This window comes from Chenopodium album, chromosome 3, assembly GCF_948465745.1.
Source record: "Chenopodium album chromosome 3, dcCheAlbu1.1, whole genome shotgun sequence".
NCBI lineage: Eukaryota > Viridiplantae > Streptophyta > Magnoliopsida > Caryophyllales > Amaranthaceae > Chenopodium > Chenopodium album.
This window is the reverse complement of record NC_137836.1, coordinates 526,638-543,084: the sequence shown is the minus strand read 5'-3', so window position 1 is coordinate 543,084 and position 16,447 is coordinate 526,638. Positions and strand designations below refer to the sequence as shown.

The 16,447-nt window shown below is 35.9% G+C and overlaps 2 protein-coding genes across 2 annotated transcripts; both read left to right on the top strand.

Annotated features, from left to right (window-relative positions):
• The first annotated feature begins 526 nt into the window (after positions 1-526).
• LOC145623386 (putative LRR receptor-like serine/threonine-protein kinase At1g06840) lies at positions 527-8,580 on the top strand. Its single transcript, XM_081676473.1, has 20 exons — positions 527-722; positions 810-960; positions 1,049-1,120; positions 1,215-1,286; positions 1,460-1,603; positions 1,703-1,774; positions 1,892-1,963; positions 2,638-2,712; positions 3,273-3,341; positions 3,453-3,521; positions 3,613-3,684; positions 3,856-3,942; positions 4,063-4,131; positions 4,603-5,105; positions 5,273-5,428; positions 5,534-5,820; positions 6,467-6,518; positions 6,735-6,985; positions 7,712-7,846; positions 8,052-8,580. The coding sequence occupies exons 1-20, from the start codon at positions 638-640 to the stop codon at positions 8,397-8,399; spliced, it is 2,841 nt and encodes a 946-aa protein (XP_081532599.1). The 5' UTR covers positions 527-637; the 3' UTR covers positions 8,400-8,580.
• Positions 8,581-9,977: 1,397 nt separating this feature from the next.
• On the top strand, positions 9,978-15,678 carry LOC145623370 (putative zinc transporter At3g08650). The gene is made up of 6 exons (XM_081676472.1): positions 9,978-10,097; positions 10,453-11,090; positions 12,546-12,830; positions 13,586-13,714; positions 13,805-13,902; positions 14,392-15,678. Exons 2-6 carry the CDS (start codon positions 10,626-10,628, stop codon positions 15,203-15,205), a joined length of 1,791 nt encoding a protein of 596 aa, XP_081532598.1. The 5' UTR covers positions 9,978-10,097; positions 10,453-10,625; the 3' UTR covers positions 15,206-15,678.
• The last annotated feature ends 769 nt before the right edge of the window (positions 15,679-16,447 follow it).

Genomic DNA, 16,447 nt, shown 5'->3' with positions numbered 1-16,447 from the left:
AAAAAGGAGAAAAATTAATTATATTTATTTGACTCTGTGACTGATTGTAAGAACCTTACCTGCAGGTAGTGTTGTTATGTAAGTAGCTAGGAAGAAGCAAGAAATGAATGTCGCCATCTTATCTTGGATTTACTTATTAATACAAAATTAATATTGGTATCAACTACTCTTATCTTTTTATTACTTAATTATAGTTTGTGAGTGTATTAGTTTTATACTATTACTTGTTTCGGAAAGCAAACGATGCTTCTGGGATTTCATTTTTACTTTCTCTTTCACCACCTAATCTCATCAACCCATCATCTCTCTCTTCATTTTTTGATTCAAATATTAATTGGTCGTATGTATAATATTTATACTAGTATTCATGAGATACAGTAGAAAGTTCAACTTAAATTGAACGCGTCAGCTTCAGATATTGATTTTGGGACTCACATATATATATCAGATATTGATTGGGACAAGGACAGGGACAGGGACAGGGACAGTGAGCTTTGAAAATTCAAGCCAAGGATGACTCTTCCTTGCATTGCTTTTCTATCTGTGTGTTTCTCTAAAACTTAGTCTGTTGCTGTAAAAGAAATTTCAGATATTTTCTGATTCAGAACCCTTTTCTTGTGAAATTTTATTGCTCGGAATGAGACTTGCGATTCAATTCTTCGTCATATTGTGTATTTTCAATCCAATTTATGCCTCTGCACAATCTACTCATCCTCATGAAGGTACCGTTTTTCTTTCTGTCTTTATTCCATTATTATTATAATCAGAGTGATGTATTAACATTTGCTTCTGTAATGTAACCCATGCAGTTGCGGCCTTAATGTCGATCAAAAGCAAACTGATTGATCCTATGAAACACCTTGTTAACTGGAAAAAGGGAGATCCCTGTACTTCTCACTGGAATGGTGTTTTATGCTTCCGTAAACTTCAGCCAGATGGATTTTTTCATGTCCAAGAGATGTATGTAATTCATTAATTTGATTCCTTGTATCTATCTTACTTATAATAAATCCTTTCTGTGCTAAGACTGATAAAATAATGCTTGCAGTCAACTACTGAACATGAATCTCTCAGGAATCTTGGCACCTGAAGTTGGCAACTTCACTCATATGCAGATACTGTGAGTCTGCGACTAATTTTATTCAACAATTATATATTGACTACTTTTAAGTTAATCTCTTACTTACACGGTCTTTTGTTTTCAATCAATTAAGAGATCTCATGTGGAATAAATTAACTGGCACCATTCCTAAGGAGATAGGAAATCTCTCATCTTTGACACATTTGTAAGTTCTAAACCTTAATTATAGTTTCTCATAAAGCTCTCATAAAACCCAACTTACTTTGTTAAAGAGTGACTTTTAAGTGTTTCGGGGTGACTAAAATTGTTGTATACAAGATAATTGTTAAATACCAAGTATTTTCCATACTAATGTAATGTATTATTTCTGTGATTCAGGCTTTTGAATGGAAACCAATTTTCAGGTTCTGTTCCTGGTGAACTTGGCTTTCTGGTAAATCTAGACAGACTCCAACTAGATGAAAATAATTTATCTGGCGCAGTGCCCAAGTCCTTAGCCAACATGGTCAATGCTAAACACTTGTGAGTTGAACTTTCAGCTTTATACTTGACACTAATTGAATTTTCCTTTATGGTTATATTGTTAACTATTAAATCTTCTGATCACATTTGTATTTGCAGCCATTTGAACAATAACTCATTTAGCGGCCACCTTCCTCCTGAGTTTTCCCAATTACCAAAAATTGCTCACTTGTGAGTAGATATCAGTAATACTTGTAAAATCAAAGGTTTTACTGTTTTTTTAATATCTATATATTACTATATTAAAAGATCGCAAATCATTAAAGTTATGCAATGACCTTTTTGCAGGTTGTTGGATAACAATAACTTGTCTGGAAACCTCCCTCCTGAGTACTCAGCTTTAGCACATCTGGAGATACTGTATGTTATCCCTGCACTAAGCCACTGATACTATTTATAGTTGCTTTTTTTTTTTTTTCTTTTCTTGTGCTGTCTTTGTAACTAGTTGTTGGTTATTTGGGACAGTATCCTCAAACTTCTTATAAATGCAACTGAAATTTCATGTGCATGTTTAATAATAGACAAGGACATCACTGGTTTCCATCTAATGATCAAATGTCTAATGTGTAAGGCTATGGACCTTGAGCCACTGTATCCTCAAGATCTGTCATCTTAATTAAATGGCTAAATGGAATACATTTCCTAATACAGTGCTCCTCATGAAGTTCTTATCACCATTTTTTTTGTTGGGTGTACTTTGGACTCTCTTTTGAGCTCTGCTGACAGTGCTTTCCCTTTTCAACTTTGTGATACCACCTATTCTAGAATGTCATTTAACTTCTGACACTTTGACAAATATCCATGACTATTTTAACTAATTATTTTTTATTTTGATACCATGAAGATTTGTGCATCTCATTTAAGTTCATGCAACCATGATTAAGCTGCTGTTATTATTTATGTTATTATCAGAAGGCTGTTAAGAGATCAATGAAGTCTTAGTATTTGTTAATGACCTCACTTTCTGTTCTCTTTAGTGTACAAATGCGACCTATATGATCACTAAAGTCTGTTTTTCCAATTACCATTTGCAGCCAACTCGACAATAATCATTTTGATGGTGCTGAGATTCCAAAATCATATCAAAATCTGTCCAGATTGGTAAAGTTGTAAGTGCTTTTCAGCTTTGACACACACAGTATGATGTTTTCTCATCAACAATGCTTAAGTTGAAATATGTATTCTCTCTTTATGTTGTGCTGGTTGTTGTGGGAATATCAGCGAAAAGTTCAGCAACCCTCACTAGATAAAAATTGTTAATATTTCTATTGACTTTGTTGTGCAGCTGTGTGGAAGGTTTAAGTGGATTGTAATTAGCTAATGCCTTAAATCTACGCCACAGCAATCTAGGGTCAAATTGTTGATATTTCTATTGACTTTTTGCTTATTAAGTCTTCAATGATCCTACACATAAAATCCTGTATGAGGCTCCATCCTATGGCAAAGGGTGGAGAAACCCACAAGACTTACATGTTAGTAAATTTTTTATTCCGCTTAACAAAGATTTAGCACATTAGAGAAATTTCACCTATATTTGGCTTTCATCAAAGTTCTAACACATTAATAGTGCTTAAAATTAAAGTAGAAGAGAATCAAGAGATGAACCAACCATCTGCATTTTACTTTAAGAGCTTGACTCTAGAAATTTGTTATATTTATTGATCAACAGAAGTCTGAGAAACTGTAGCTTGGGTGGAGCAATTCCTGATCTTAGCCGGATGCCATATCTTAGCTTTATGTAAGTTCCGGCTTGGTTCTTCTGCTTTGCTTATTCTTTCAACACTCAATGTGGTCTTTTACATGTACATTGACCTTTTTTTCTTAACTTGTTTCACTATCTGAATTATAGAGATTTGAGTTGGAACAAGTTAACGGGACCAATTCCTTCAAACAAGCTATCAGACAATGTCACTACAATGTATGTAGATTATCAATTTAATGTATTATTAAAACACTACTCAATTGTTTCTCAGGAACACGCGTTAATTACTTTCTTGTTCTATCTACAGTAATTTATCGCATAACAACCTGAACGGATCAATTCCAGAAAGTTTCTCCCTTCTTCCAGATCTCCAGATGTTGTGAGTTTTTATTTTTTTAATGTACTTCCATGGGCTACTGTCTGAATGAGGAAATACTATCTGATGACTTATATATTTCTGCTATGTACTCTGCCTTTTAGAGATATTTGATTATAAATCAGGTACAGTGCTTTATACCTGAAAGGCTGAAAGTATAATTTATTTTCACAGGTGGCTTTTAAACAATTCTATCAATGGCTCCATCCCTACTGGCATTTGGCACAACAAGTCCTTCAATGCTACTGCTAGACTCTCTGTGTATGACCTCGACTGTAGATTTGAAATGCATTACATAAGCCTGAATCCCACCTTCACATGTATTTACTGTCTATATAGATGAATGATACTCATAATTCTCTAATACCTTTTGAATTGCAGTGATCTTCGATACAATTTGCTCTCCAACATTTCTGGAGATCTAGATCCTCCACAGAATGTGACCTTAAGGTGTGTGCATTTTGTCTTGATAAATTTCAATTGTTATGGTCTGTAGATTAGTAGAATATAATGGCATATGTAGAGTCATTTTCTGTTTTGCAAATTGCTTGAACATGTAAATTGTGTTCTGATTCTCATTTCAGCTTAAGGCTTTAAGAAAATAGCTAGGCTGTGTTTGATTTACTTTGAATCTTTTATATGAGTTTTTATAATAATGCATCTGCACTACCAACTAACAAGTATGTGTTTTTCTTCATACACTTTCATTACCTCTAATTACCACCCTGGATGTGTGGATATGAGTGTTGATTAAAATAAATAAAGCAAAATACTAGTCTGGTAATGAAGATATGTTACCAGTTCTGTCAAACACTCAAACCATTTCATCAACTCTGAGCTAAATATAATTTCTTGCCTTCTCTGCCCCAATTAAATACATGGAAACACTCAGTTTTAATTATTATGTGGGTTTCTCTCCAGGCTTCGGGGAAATCCTGTGTGCAATCGTGCAAACATACAGAACATACACCTTTTCTGTGATTCTGATGATGGTGGAAACGGAACATATGATGGCCGAACAACTCCGACAGCTTGCTATAACACGTGCCCTGTTGAACAATATTTTGAACCCGTTCCAGAAGCTCCAGAGTGCTTTTGTGCAGCTCCTATCAGGATAGGATACAGATTAAAGAGTCCAAGTTTTACTTATTTTCCTCCTTACAAATTTTCTTTTGAGTCTTACATCACCCACAACTTGAAAATGCACCACTATCAGCTTTTAATTGATTCATATGCATGGGAAGAGGGGCCTCGTCTGCGGATGTATTTGAAACTTTTCCCGGTTCTTGGCAATAATCATACTTTCAATGAAAGTGAGATTCACCATATTAGACATATTTACACAACATGGAATTTTTCTGGAAGTGATATATTTGGGCCATATGAGCTTCTGAACTTCACACTTTTGGGTCCTTACAGCTATGGTATGTACCCAAACTTTAATCAGTCGGAGGATTCAATTTATTTGTTATTTTAATATTCTCATTCACATCTTCAATCTGGATTGAATAGTCTTTGACAACTAAGGCTGTGAATTCTAGGATGACTTTCTGTCTCTAACTTTGACACTTTTTTGGATATTTTCTTGTAGTGAATCTTGAGACTGGTAAGAATGGCATTAGTAAGAGTGTTTTGGCTGCCATTATGGTAGGGTTGATTATGTGTGTTACAATTGCATCCGTTCTTGCCACAATTCTCATTATTAGAAGGAAAAGCAGAAGCCGGCAATTATCTAGAAAGAACATGTGTAAGTTCATTGTAGATTCCACTAGTAATCAATGTGAATGCTCCTTTATGGAAAATTGATACAATGCTCCTTTATGCTGCTAATATAGTAATTGATACAATGCAGCCTCAAAGATTTCCATGAAAATCGATGGTGTCAAAGAGTTTACCTTCCGAGAATTGTTACATGCCACCAATCATTTTAACAGCTCAGCTCAAGTTGGTCGAGGAGGATATGGAAAGGTTTATAAAGGCATTTTAGCCAATGGCGGTGCAGTTGTGGCTGTTAAACGAGCAGAGGATGGATCTCTGCAAGGAAAACATGAATTTCTTACAGAAATACAATTTTTATCAAGGTTACATCACTGTAATTTAGTTTCATTGGTTGGATACTGTAGTGAAGCTGGTGAACAAGTAAGTTTTCTTTTTCCTTTCAGTGTCCTTTATTTTCCCCTTGTCTAGTTGAAGTACTGAGGGATGTTGGGATTCTGAGTACATCCAGATAAACCATTGTTTCATTGGATGGATGAAAGAAGTTACTCAGGAATTCAAACAATTTCCATTTTTAGGTAGCTACTTTTAAGGAAGTTCACTTCACTCTGTATTATACCTGTCTAGTGTCAACCAAACAACTAGCAATTCTAACACACGCTCAATGCCTTTTGTGTCGGCATCCTTACTTCTGCAGTTTCACTCTTCCTCGAGTAATTCAGCCAATGAGCCGTTTTGAGCTATTCCTGAAACACTATTTTGGAACTTGAACTAGATCAGTAGTCCAACCAGTGAATTACTGAGCCTGACACTGTAACTAGTGAATTGCTGATCTTACTTTCTAATCAGCTCAAATCTTCAATCAGTCCTATATCTGTAACTGACCAACACTGGTAAACTGCTGTAAACAAAAGTTGTTTGCTTGGGAAAAAAATGTATAAAATTGATTTTTCTCTACATGCATCACCATTACATCAAACAATTTTATTTTTTTTTCTGTGTATGCCTCTTGGAAAAGAATCTCTATACGGATATACCTCCTAAGCTATCCTTTTGATTAAACATGCAGGTGCTTGTCTATGAGTATATGCCAAATGGCACTTTAAGGGACTGGCTTTCAGGTAAGAATATGACGCTTGAGCTTCTAGAAACTTTAGTTTGCTGTGCCCATAGTTAGACAATTTGCGGAAGTTATTCTGTCTCTAATTTCATCTGTCAGATTATATAATGCATAAAATTTGCAAAATAATTACTGAATCCTATATGTTTGATGTTCATAGATAACTTTGTGTTGTAATTCTGAGCTGAATGTCTATAAGCTGCTTCTATTGGGACAGGTAAAAGTGAGAGGACCCTCAACTTTGTCATGAGGTTACGGATTGCATTAGGAGCAGCCAGGGGCGTTCTTTACTTGCATACAGAAGCAAACCCACCAATATTTCACAGGGATATTAAAGCCAGTAACATACTTCTGGATGCCAATCTTACTACCAAAGTTGCTGATTTTGGACTATCACATCTGGCTCCTGTAATGGATGATGAAGGCAGTGTACCTCATCATATATCCACTATCGTAAAGGGAACACCTGTAAGTGAATTTCAGTTAATATTGTTATCTTTTTTAGTGTGGCATGTTTGGAGATGTTTTTGTAATCTAGTATGTATGTGGGACTTTTGTAGCCTACTCAGCTTGTATAAATATGATATTGCTGGGGATGTAGTTGAATTTGTCGCTCTTAAACAGAGGGGAATTGAAACTTGGTTGATCTTAGCATTGCATCACTTGTTGCTTTACTTGGCTATATCATACTGTGTTAGAACCTCGCCTAGGGCCTTCAATTTATCTCCCTTTTTTTTCAGAAATTTGCAACAAAAATTTACAGTACTTATTCATCAAATAGGTGTGCCAGAAACCATAGTCAACTTTCAAAACTGCTCTTACTGGTTTCTAATTGTTGTTTGTTCTCTATTTATGTTTTTGGAAATGGGGGAACTAAATGTAAACCAACATTCTCTAGATACAATACAGCTTAAGAATTAGAAACAAAATACACCTTGTCTTTGAACTAGGAAGTCATGCTCATTGAATTGATGAGATTGCCCTGTATGTATGCAAAAATTGCTTGTTTCCAGCATATAATTGGCAGTTGCTGCAAGGTAAAAATAAATAAATAAGTAAATAAAACGTAGGAGTCGGTAAGATGATAACAGGGGGGATGGTGGAAAGTGGTGTAGAACAGAACTCTGAATTAATCAATTTTGTTGCTGCTAATATATTCTGAATGCTGAATATTTCTTATTATTGCATATGTAGGGATACCTTGACCCAGAATACTTCTTGACCCATCAACTGACAGATAAAAGCGATGTGTACAGCCTGGGAGTTGTATTTCTGGAGCTTCTCACAGGAGTACCACCAATATCACATGGAAAAAATCTTGTCCGTGAGGTAATTTCACCCTTGTATTATGATGCATGTTATTCCTCTAATGGGCTCATTCATTTTTTTTAGCATGTTTATGCTTTACATTATTCTCCCTGCAAACTTGAATGTTTTAGTGTACTGCTCCATAGTAAGTTATTGATTTTATCACAGTATGATCAATTGTATATAAAGAAAGTATAAGTTTCTGATAAATATTTATTGGACATAGGTTAATGCAGCACAGAAGTCAGGGTCTTTATTTGACATTATTGACAGCAAAATGGGAGACTATCCTTCTGAATGTGTAGAAAGATTTATAGCGTTGGCTTTGAGGTGTTGTCAAGATAAGCCAGAGATGAGACCTTCCATGTTGGATGTGGTGAGGGAGCTCGAAAATTTACTCCAACTGGTTCCTGACAGTATGATCATGTCCAATACCTCCTCTTTGCAATTCCGCAGCTCTTCTTCCACCACAACCACGTCCTTGACCAATGTCTCCAAATTTGCGAGAATGTCCTCTGATTTATCAGGCAGTGATCTTACTACCACGGTTCTGCCCACCATTACACCACGCTAGTTTTGTGGACTTGTGTACTAACATGGAATTATTGGCACTGTTTTCTATTCCTTTTTTTTTTTTTTTTGTCTTTTAGAAGTTGATTCATTTAGAATAGATGGTGCCATTCTTGTACACAGTAATTAGGAATGATGTATAGAAGAAGAAACAATAAACAAAGGTTAGAGAAAGTAGAACATAATGAATATTCATGGCCTTTTTGGGGGGGGGGGGGGGGGGGGGGGGGGGGGGGTGAGGGGTTCCAATTGAACCATTTCTCCTAATTTATAGCGTACTACATTCATAATTCTACGTCTAAATTTGTGATGCGATTTTGTTCATGTCATCTATAGCCTATAGTTTGATGGCTAAAAATATAAGTTGAATATTGGCAGCATTAAGTAAATGCAACCCAATTTTATAGTTGACAAGATCCTTCAAACTTCAAAAATTAAGCATATGCATGCTTTTGTTTGTATACATGGTAAGCTTTAGTTGACCAATAATCACGTAAGGTTATGACTAGTAAAAATAAACACATACACACAAATGACACTGCTACTCTGTAGTACTGAGTTTGTAGGCTAGTGAGGAAGACTTGGCACAATTGATTAATTTTTATTGAACTCAATTGACTTGAATAGCTGGTGAAGCGATCAAATCTACCATGTCCCCTTACTTGCTATTCAATTCTTCACTTAAGGGGCATTTGGTTTATCTCATATAAAAATACATATCAAGTAGGGGTTTTCATTCGGTGTGTGGTGTGTATTGGATTTGGTCCAATCCAATTCCAATTTGGCTTTGAAAAATTCGAATTTACAAAATATAATTGATCTAGTCCGAATTAGATTTCAATAGTTTGATCCAATCCAAATTCATAATCAAAATAATGTTTCATTTATTTTGGGCCAAATATTTAGTTTTTTTGTAATAAATCAATTAAAAATAATGTACAATTTGGCCTATATGGGGATGTCAAAATACTTTAGCTAGGATAGCTCATTGTGTTTTCTATGTTATTCAATTCAAGTAGCTTATACAAAAATTTCAAAGTTCTAAATATTAGTTGGTTTGTTTGGTTTATTGGGATACAAACCCATTCAATACAATCTAATCCAATCCAAAAATCTAACTATTCAAAAATTTCGGTCAAATCTGATCCAAATTAGTAATGATGGAGTAGTTTTGGAATGTATTGGATTTCAATTTTTATCCAAATTATAGAAATCAAGTTTTTGCAATTGTATACTATTATCTCGTATCAAGTTTTGGGATTGTTTAGAAAATATAAAATACACTACTTAAATATTGATATTTGATAGTATGAAGTTGATATATGATAGGATTATAGGGCGTACGAGTAAAAAAAGAAAAGAACCGAAAGTGGTGAGCATAGAAATAAGTCCCAATTTCTGTCTTTTACCTCAGACATCAGTTGCTGGTTTTCTGGGTCTTTCAAATCCAACGTGCTATTTTATTTTCTTCGTTTTTCTTTTCTTTTTTGGATTAATTAAATAAGGAAGTTGAGCCTGTATTAAAATCATAATCATAATCATAATCATAATCATTATTAGTATTAATATTAATATTAAACTCTTATGGAGGATTGTGAATTCCCAAGGGGTTTATTCCTTTGAATGTACGCGTTAATTGACAAACCCCGCTTCTTCATCCCTTTCCCCTCTCTCTGGCTCTCCAACTTATTCTTTTTCTCAGGTGATTCTCATCATTCTTACGTATTTTTTCATACTTATTATTATCATTCTAATTCTAATTTGTGTTTAATTGCATCTCTTTTTATGTTATTTTGTTGGGGGTATTCAATTTTAAGATCTTCTTTTTCATATTTTAAAATTGTTATTCTGTCTTTATGACCTGGGGATTCTGGGTTGATCGCAGTTGATTTAGTATCAATTCTTAATATTAGGGTTCTAAAGATGATTGCTTTTAATTCAAGGCCCTAACTTTAATCAGCTGCATTATTTTTGTAATTTCAATTTGTACTTTAATCGGTTCATTTAGTAACAATTTGTTATAAAATGTGATTCTGATGGGTCCCTTTTGCTATTAGGTTTTTCAATTCATATGTCCAATATGATTGATCTTCAAGATGAGAGATTTCTTTAGTTTGTTGTTCATTATGGATGCCCAAAAACTCATTATATTGATTCAGCACTTTTTCCGCCTCATACCGGCATGAACTTGTGAATTCCGACCTTTATCTTTTGGAGGACTTGTGCCAGGATGAAGTCAATGTTTAAGCAGGTCCTCTTACTGTTTTTAATTTTCGCGGTCATCGGTGTTTGTGTCAAGGCAGAGTCTAGTAAGGTTGATAGTCAGAGGATAATAGTTGCGCCATTAAAGGAATTAAGAAATGATGTTACGGAAGGCACCGGTGCTAAAGATGTTTTTAGTTCAGAGACCACTTCTACCAATCCTAATGACGGGAAAGGTGGAAGCAGCAGAGTTTCTGTCACAACCGTTGCATTGTTTACGCTAGCAATGGCCGCTGCCAGTGGTTTTGGGGCTATTCCGTTCTTTTTTGTAGAGCTTGATCCCCGCTGGGAGGGTTTATGCAGTGGAATGGCTGCTGGAGTCATGTTAGCTGCAAGCTTTGACCTTATACAGGAAGGCCAGGAGTATGGTCATGGAAATTGGGTTGTCATTGGGATATTGTCTGGTGGAATTTTTATATCCCTCTGTAAGAAGGTGAGACCTTTCATTTCTCTGGTTAAAGTTCATTAGCCACTTGTTATTGTTATTTTAATGTTGTCATTACCTTCATGAATTGTACTCTTCTTTTTCCTGTCTAGCTTGTATCTGCATGAATTCTTTCATTACATGAGAAAAATAAATAAAAACAATCTGGTTTAAATTTTGCTTCTTTGTGGAGATATATCTTCAATATCTTTGTCGATTAACATGGTCTTTCTGAGAAACAGGAGAGGATTACAGTGTTGTTTAGTCACCAATCTTCTCTTTTTTAACTACTAACCTACTATATAAGAGATGTATACTGTTGGGATCAAGAAATTTATTTGTTCATTTGTGAGAATGATAAATTGGGGTAGGATGTAGTGAGGCCTTAAATGTTACCTGGATGATCCTGATAGAGGGAATTGATATTGGGCTGTGGTATTCTCACAATTCAGTTAAATACTTTCTTCGCCACATATCAAATGAAACCCAATGCTAAAATAATTGACATGAAAAATCATGGGAAGTAAAACCAGACAACATTTTCTAGGATGTGGGAATTATAGCACATAATTCTTTTGTTCAACCAAACAATCAGTGATACAATTATAATTCTTTGAGATTCCCCACAATTTGTGAAACATACTATTTACCACGGTATTTCCACTTTAGTTATCCCATACTATTTATTAATATAGCCTAGTCAACCCTACCATCCCTTGTTTTTCTTATGGAAGTAATAAGATAGCTCATAATGAATCCAATTCATAATGAATCCAATTTGAAATTCACTTACTGATGAGTGATTCTGGTATCTTGGAAGGCATACACCTAAAAATACTTGAATAGTAAAGAGATAATAGTGAACACTAAACTTTAGAGATTGCCTAGCAGAAGTTAGTGAGTTGACATTGAACCTCTTGATCTATATTATCATGATGAAGTTAGATCAGAGAATGGTATATGCACTCTTGAGGGTGTCAGCAGGCAGAGAGAGGATTGAGTTGTTACTTGTTATGGTGTTTTGAGCTAAACTAAAGTTAGCAAAGCAAAGTCACTTACATATCAAAATGTGGCATGCCTTCTAGGCTACTAGTGCTAGTTTCAAGTTTTCAACTGAAGACAAAAAACATTTTAAGCTATTGTTTTTACAAATTAGTAAAGGATTGCATTTGTACCTATTCATTAAAAAATAAAAAGGATTGTCATTTGTGAATGTGCATGATTATGACTGCTCTCTTTCCCTACCTTTTTGGAGTCCAAGAAAGGAGCTTGGGTTTTTTTTTTTTACCAAACATAGATGATTCAACTTTATATAAAAGTGAAACTAGATGGTCTTACTAATTATACTTTCTATTGCCTAGCATTTTGTGAAGTTTTCGCTTTAGGATTCAGGATGCAATATTTGGATTTAATAACGTGTTTGATGTCTTGTTGCTCTAATTGCTATAAATGTCTTTCATCCAGGTGCTTGATCAGTATGGTGAGGTAAGCATGCTGGACATAAAAGGTGCTGATGCAACAAAAGTTGTTCTTGTAATCGGTATTATGACTCTGCATGCTTTTGGGGAGGGTGCTGGTGTTGGCGTCTCGTTTGCTGGTTCTAGAGGGTTATCTCAGGGTCTTTTAGTGACCTTAGCTATTGCTGTTCACAATATACCTGAAGGATTGGCTGTAAGTATGATGCTTGCCTCAAGGGGGGTTTCTCCTCAAAATGCGATGTTATGGAGCGTGCTTACATCCTTGCCCCAGGTATATTAAGCTTTGTCTACAATTGTCCTTTAGTAAAAAAGAATTAGGATCTGTTGAGAATATGACATATATTGTTTGTTTGTTTTTTTAAAACCAGTTTAGGTATCTCTTGCTTCCCTTTTTACCCTTTCCCCTTTCTGCAATCCCTAAAAAAATCTTTTTGAGGTAAGGTATCAATGCCTGTTAGAATCCTTGTGCTCAGAGTGATTAATTCCTCATGGATTGTAAGGTATCAATGCCTGTCAGTGGAGCTGTAGAATCCTTGTGCTCAGAGTGATTAATTCCTCATGGATTATATAGAGCACAAAGTTGAGTAAATGACGGAGATATTGAAAATAATAGGTCAAGGGATGATATAGGAGTTATCCAGCAAAGTTAGAAAGAGGATTTGACAGCTCTATACAGCTCTATGATGTTGACTTGGATCGAGATTCAAGCACAAAGGATTGAGTGAAACGTTGCCTCATTGGGAAATTAGGTTTATACAACTTACTGCCCCTCAGCTTTTGCATTTGTTCATTTTTCAGATTGATCTATGATTTAAATGGGCTCGGTTCTGCTTTAAACAACTCCCAATGCAACCCATTTTCTTAAACCTATTGAATGAATTAAAGATTTTTGTTGCCTGTTGGTTGTGGTTTTTGTTAACCTATTAGGATTGCTTAGAGGATATGAGTTTAGGTGACGACAAAGTGTATTTCTTGTAGGAATGACAACTGCAAACTGATTTGTTTTTCCACCTGTCTGATTTGCAGCCCATTGTGGCAGTGCCAGCATTTATGTGTGCTGATGCATTTAACAAATTCTTACCTTTCTGTACGGGCTTTGCTGCTGGATGTATGATCTGGATGGTTATTGCAGAAGTTCTTCCAGATGCATTCAAGGTTTTGTCTTTTTGTTTTCATTACTTGGATTCCTGAATTTCAAGATAATTGTAGGGAATTGACTGTTTACTTGTCTTCTGATGTTTACAGGAAGCCTCATCATCTCAAGTGGCATCAGCAGCTACACTCTCGGTGGCATTTATGGAAGCACTGGGCTATGTCTTTCAAAATTTCAGTAATAATTACAAGTGAGCACTTTCAGCCACTTTATATCTTTTCACAAGTTTTTGAAGCTTTTGCTGTATCTTTCATGTCTGCCCTAAGGAGAATATTGTGAAGTTGTTAAGTACTCTCTCCGTTTTTTTTTTTTTTTTTTTTTTTTTTAATATGCTAGATTTACTATTTTGCCCTTTTTTTTATAAGCTGGAGTTCCATTTTTGGAAATCTCTTACAATTTAACAATATATCTTTACCCGATAATGTCCTCGTTCTTTCTTACTTTATCATTTCTCACTCCTCCAATGGTCTCCACTCCCTCTCACTCCACTTAACTTTTCAATAAAATAATAACCTTATCTACCCCACTAACATCTTATTTTATTAAACCTCATAAAACTCCGCGCAAACTCATCTCTAGCCTATAAAAAAACAGGGGGGGGTATTTTTTTACCAAGCATATATGTTGAACTTTGCACACTAGGATTCATAAGTTGGTTGTATTTTGTGTGTTCTTGCAGATCAGAAGATGTCTCTGGGTTTGTCATCTCATTACTTTTTGGTCTGGGGCCACTACTTGGCGGTATTGTCCTTGTTGCATTTGCTGTTGCTTTTCATCTCCAACATGCACTGTTGACTGGTATAGCTTGTGGGATTGCCTTTATCCTGGGAGCTTGGCGACCGTTGCAGCTACTTTTATATTCAAAAATGGGGCTTCTTCCGCTTATATTGCTGCTAGCCTTGGGAGCTATTGTTGTGCATGTATTAACATCCAGCATCTTGAACGCGGTTAGAAAAAAGAGAAACTCAGCAAATTCCTTGTTTGCTGTTGGTGGCTGTTCATTGAGTGCCCTGACAATTCAATCATTTTTATCATGCACGGCAATCGCGTTCCATGCTTTAGCAGAAGGCCTAGCGCTGGGAGTCGCAGCACCAAAAGCTTACGGGCTTGGCCAGTATATAGTGCTGCCCGTGTCTTTACATGGGCTAATCCGTGGGGCTGCAGCGGCAAGCTGCATATATGGGGCTACGGATAGTTGGCATGGGTCTATTGCAGCAGCTACACTGATTGGGGTGGTGGGCCCAGTGTCGGCAATTGGAGCAATAATAACTGGAATAGATTACAAGGGGCTGGATCACTTGATGGTGATTGCATGTGGGGGTTTACTACCAATTTTCGGAAGCATAGTTGGCAGAGCTGTGAAGTTGGATCGACAGAAGTGTAGTTTTGGTATGATAATTGGATTAGGTTTTGCTAGTGTATGCCTCATGTTCACTAAATTGGTCTGCTTGAACACACCCTATTGCAATTCTGCGCCAGAAGCTGTAAGATGAAGTCGATCATGGGTGCTTATCGCTGCAGATAGATTAATGAAAGATTTGTTGATATACCGTGGTGAACATGAAGGAAGACTTGTGCTAAATCGATTACTGAACAGAGAGGTAGTGTTACTAGTTTGGGTGTGGGGAGAAATACATCATCGGCTGTACATCTGATTCATACACTTCAATCATTCAATGATATTGCTTCACCTGTACAGCATAATTTACAAAGTTGTTTTTGCTTGTAGAAATCCTCATTTACTACCTCACCTTATGGTTGTTATTAGTCTAGTACGAGTACTGAGTATCACGACTGCCATCCCAAAACATTTGAGCGAATGCCTGCAATGACATACCCTGCGATTAAATCAGTCAAGTTAGTTGCTATAGTAGCCAATCACTCTGATTTTTGTCTCTTGATACTAATTTGGTGCTTAACGATGCTTGCACTCTGGTGGTATTCAAAACCTTTTGTTATGCAAAAATACATGCCGCTCTTCTAATACTAAGTACAAAATTCCACTTTAGTAACAATAATTTCATTTTCTTAGTGATACTTCGTTTTAGTTTATGAATGCATGACAAAATCATGTGTTAGTTGGTGTTATTAATTTTTGATTTATACTCATTGCTCAATATGTTAATTCCCCTTTAATTAAACCTTGTAGACTTATTGCTGACAAATTTGGGTTATAAGAGTAATATAGTGTTGAGTAAGTGTAATTCCTCTAGGAGGCCGTCCCAGTCAATCAGGTTGATTGACAAAATATTGTAATATTGTAAATCCGTCTCTTTTGTGGGCCGCTTTGCAATATAATACACTTTTTATGTTTAAAAATAAAAACCCTTAGATCTAGCATCACCATTCACGAAAGACAACCCACCACCATCTTAGATTCTCCGTCTACTCCCTGTCATCTCGCCGACCATTGGTCATCGATTCACCGCACTATTATCATTATCCCCCTGTCATCTCGTCAGTCAACCACGAACTGCCATAATCATCTCTGTCTTCTAGTGTTCGTCCCAGCTGTTCCCCTTTGAAAGGCCCTCTTAACGTCCCTCTTCTTCTTCTTCCCCCTTCCTCAACAACCACTCCAACGTCGCTTTACAGCGGTAACAAAAAGATACCCTGGTAGCAAAAGGGTGTAAATTAGGGTCATATTAACCCCTTAGAGTAGCATTTCCTTCGCAAAAGCAATTGTAACTATCTTAGGTGGTTGGTGGTGGCAGTGGTCTACAATAGAGATTTCA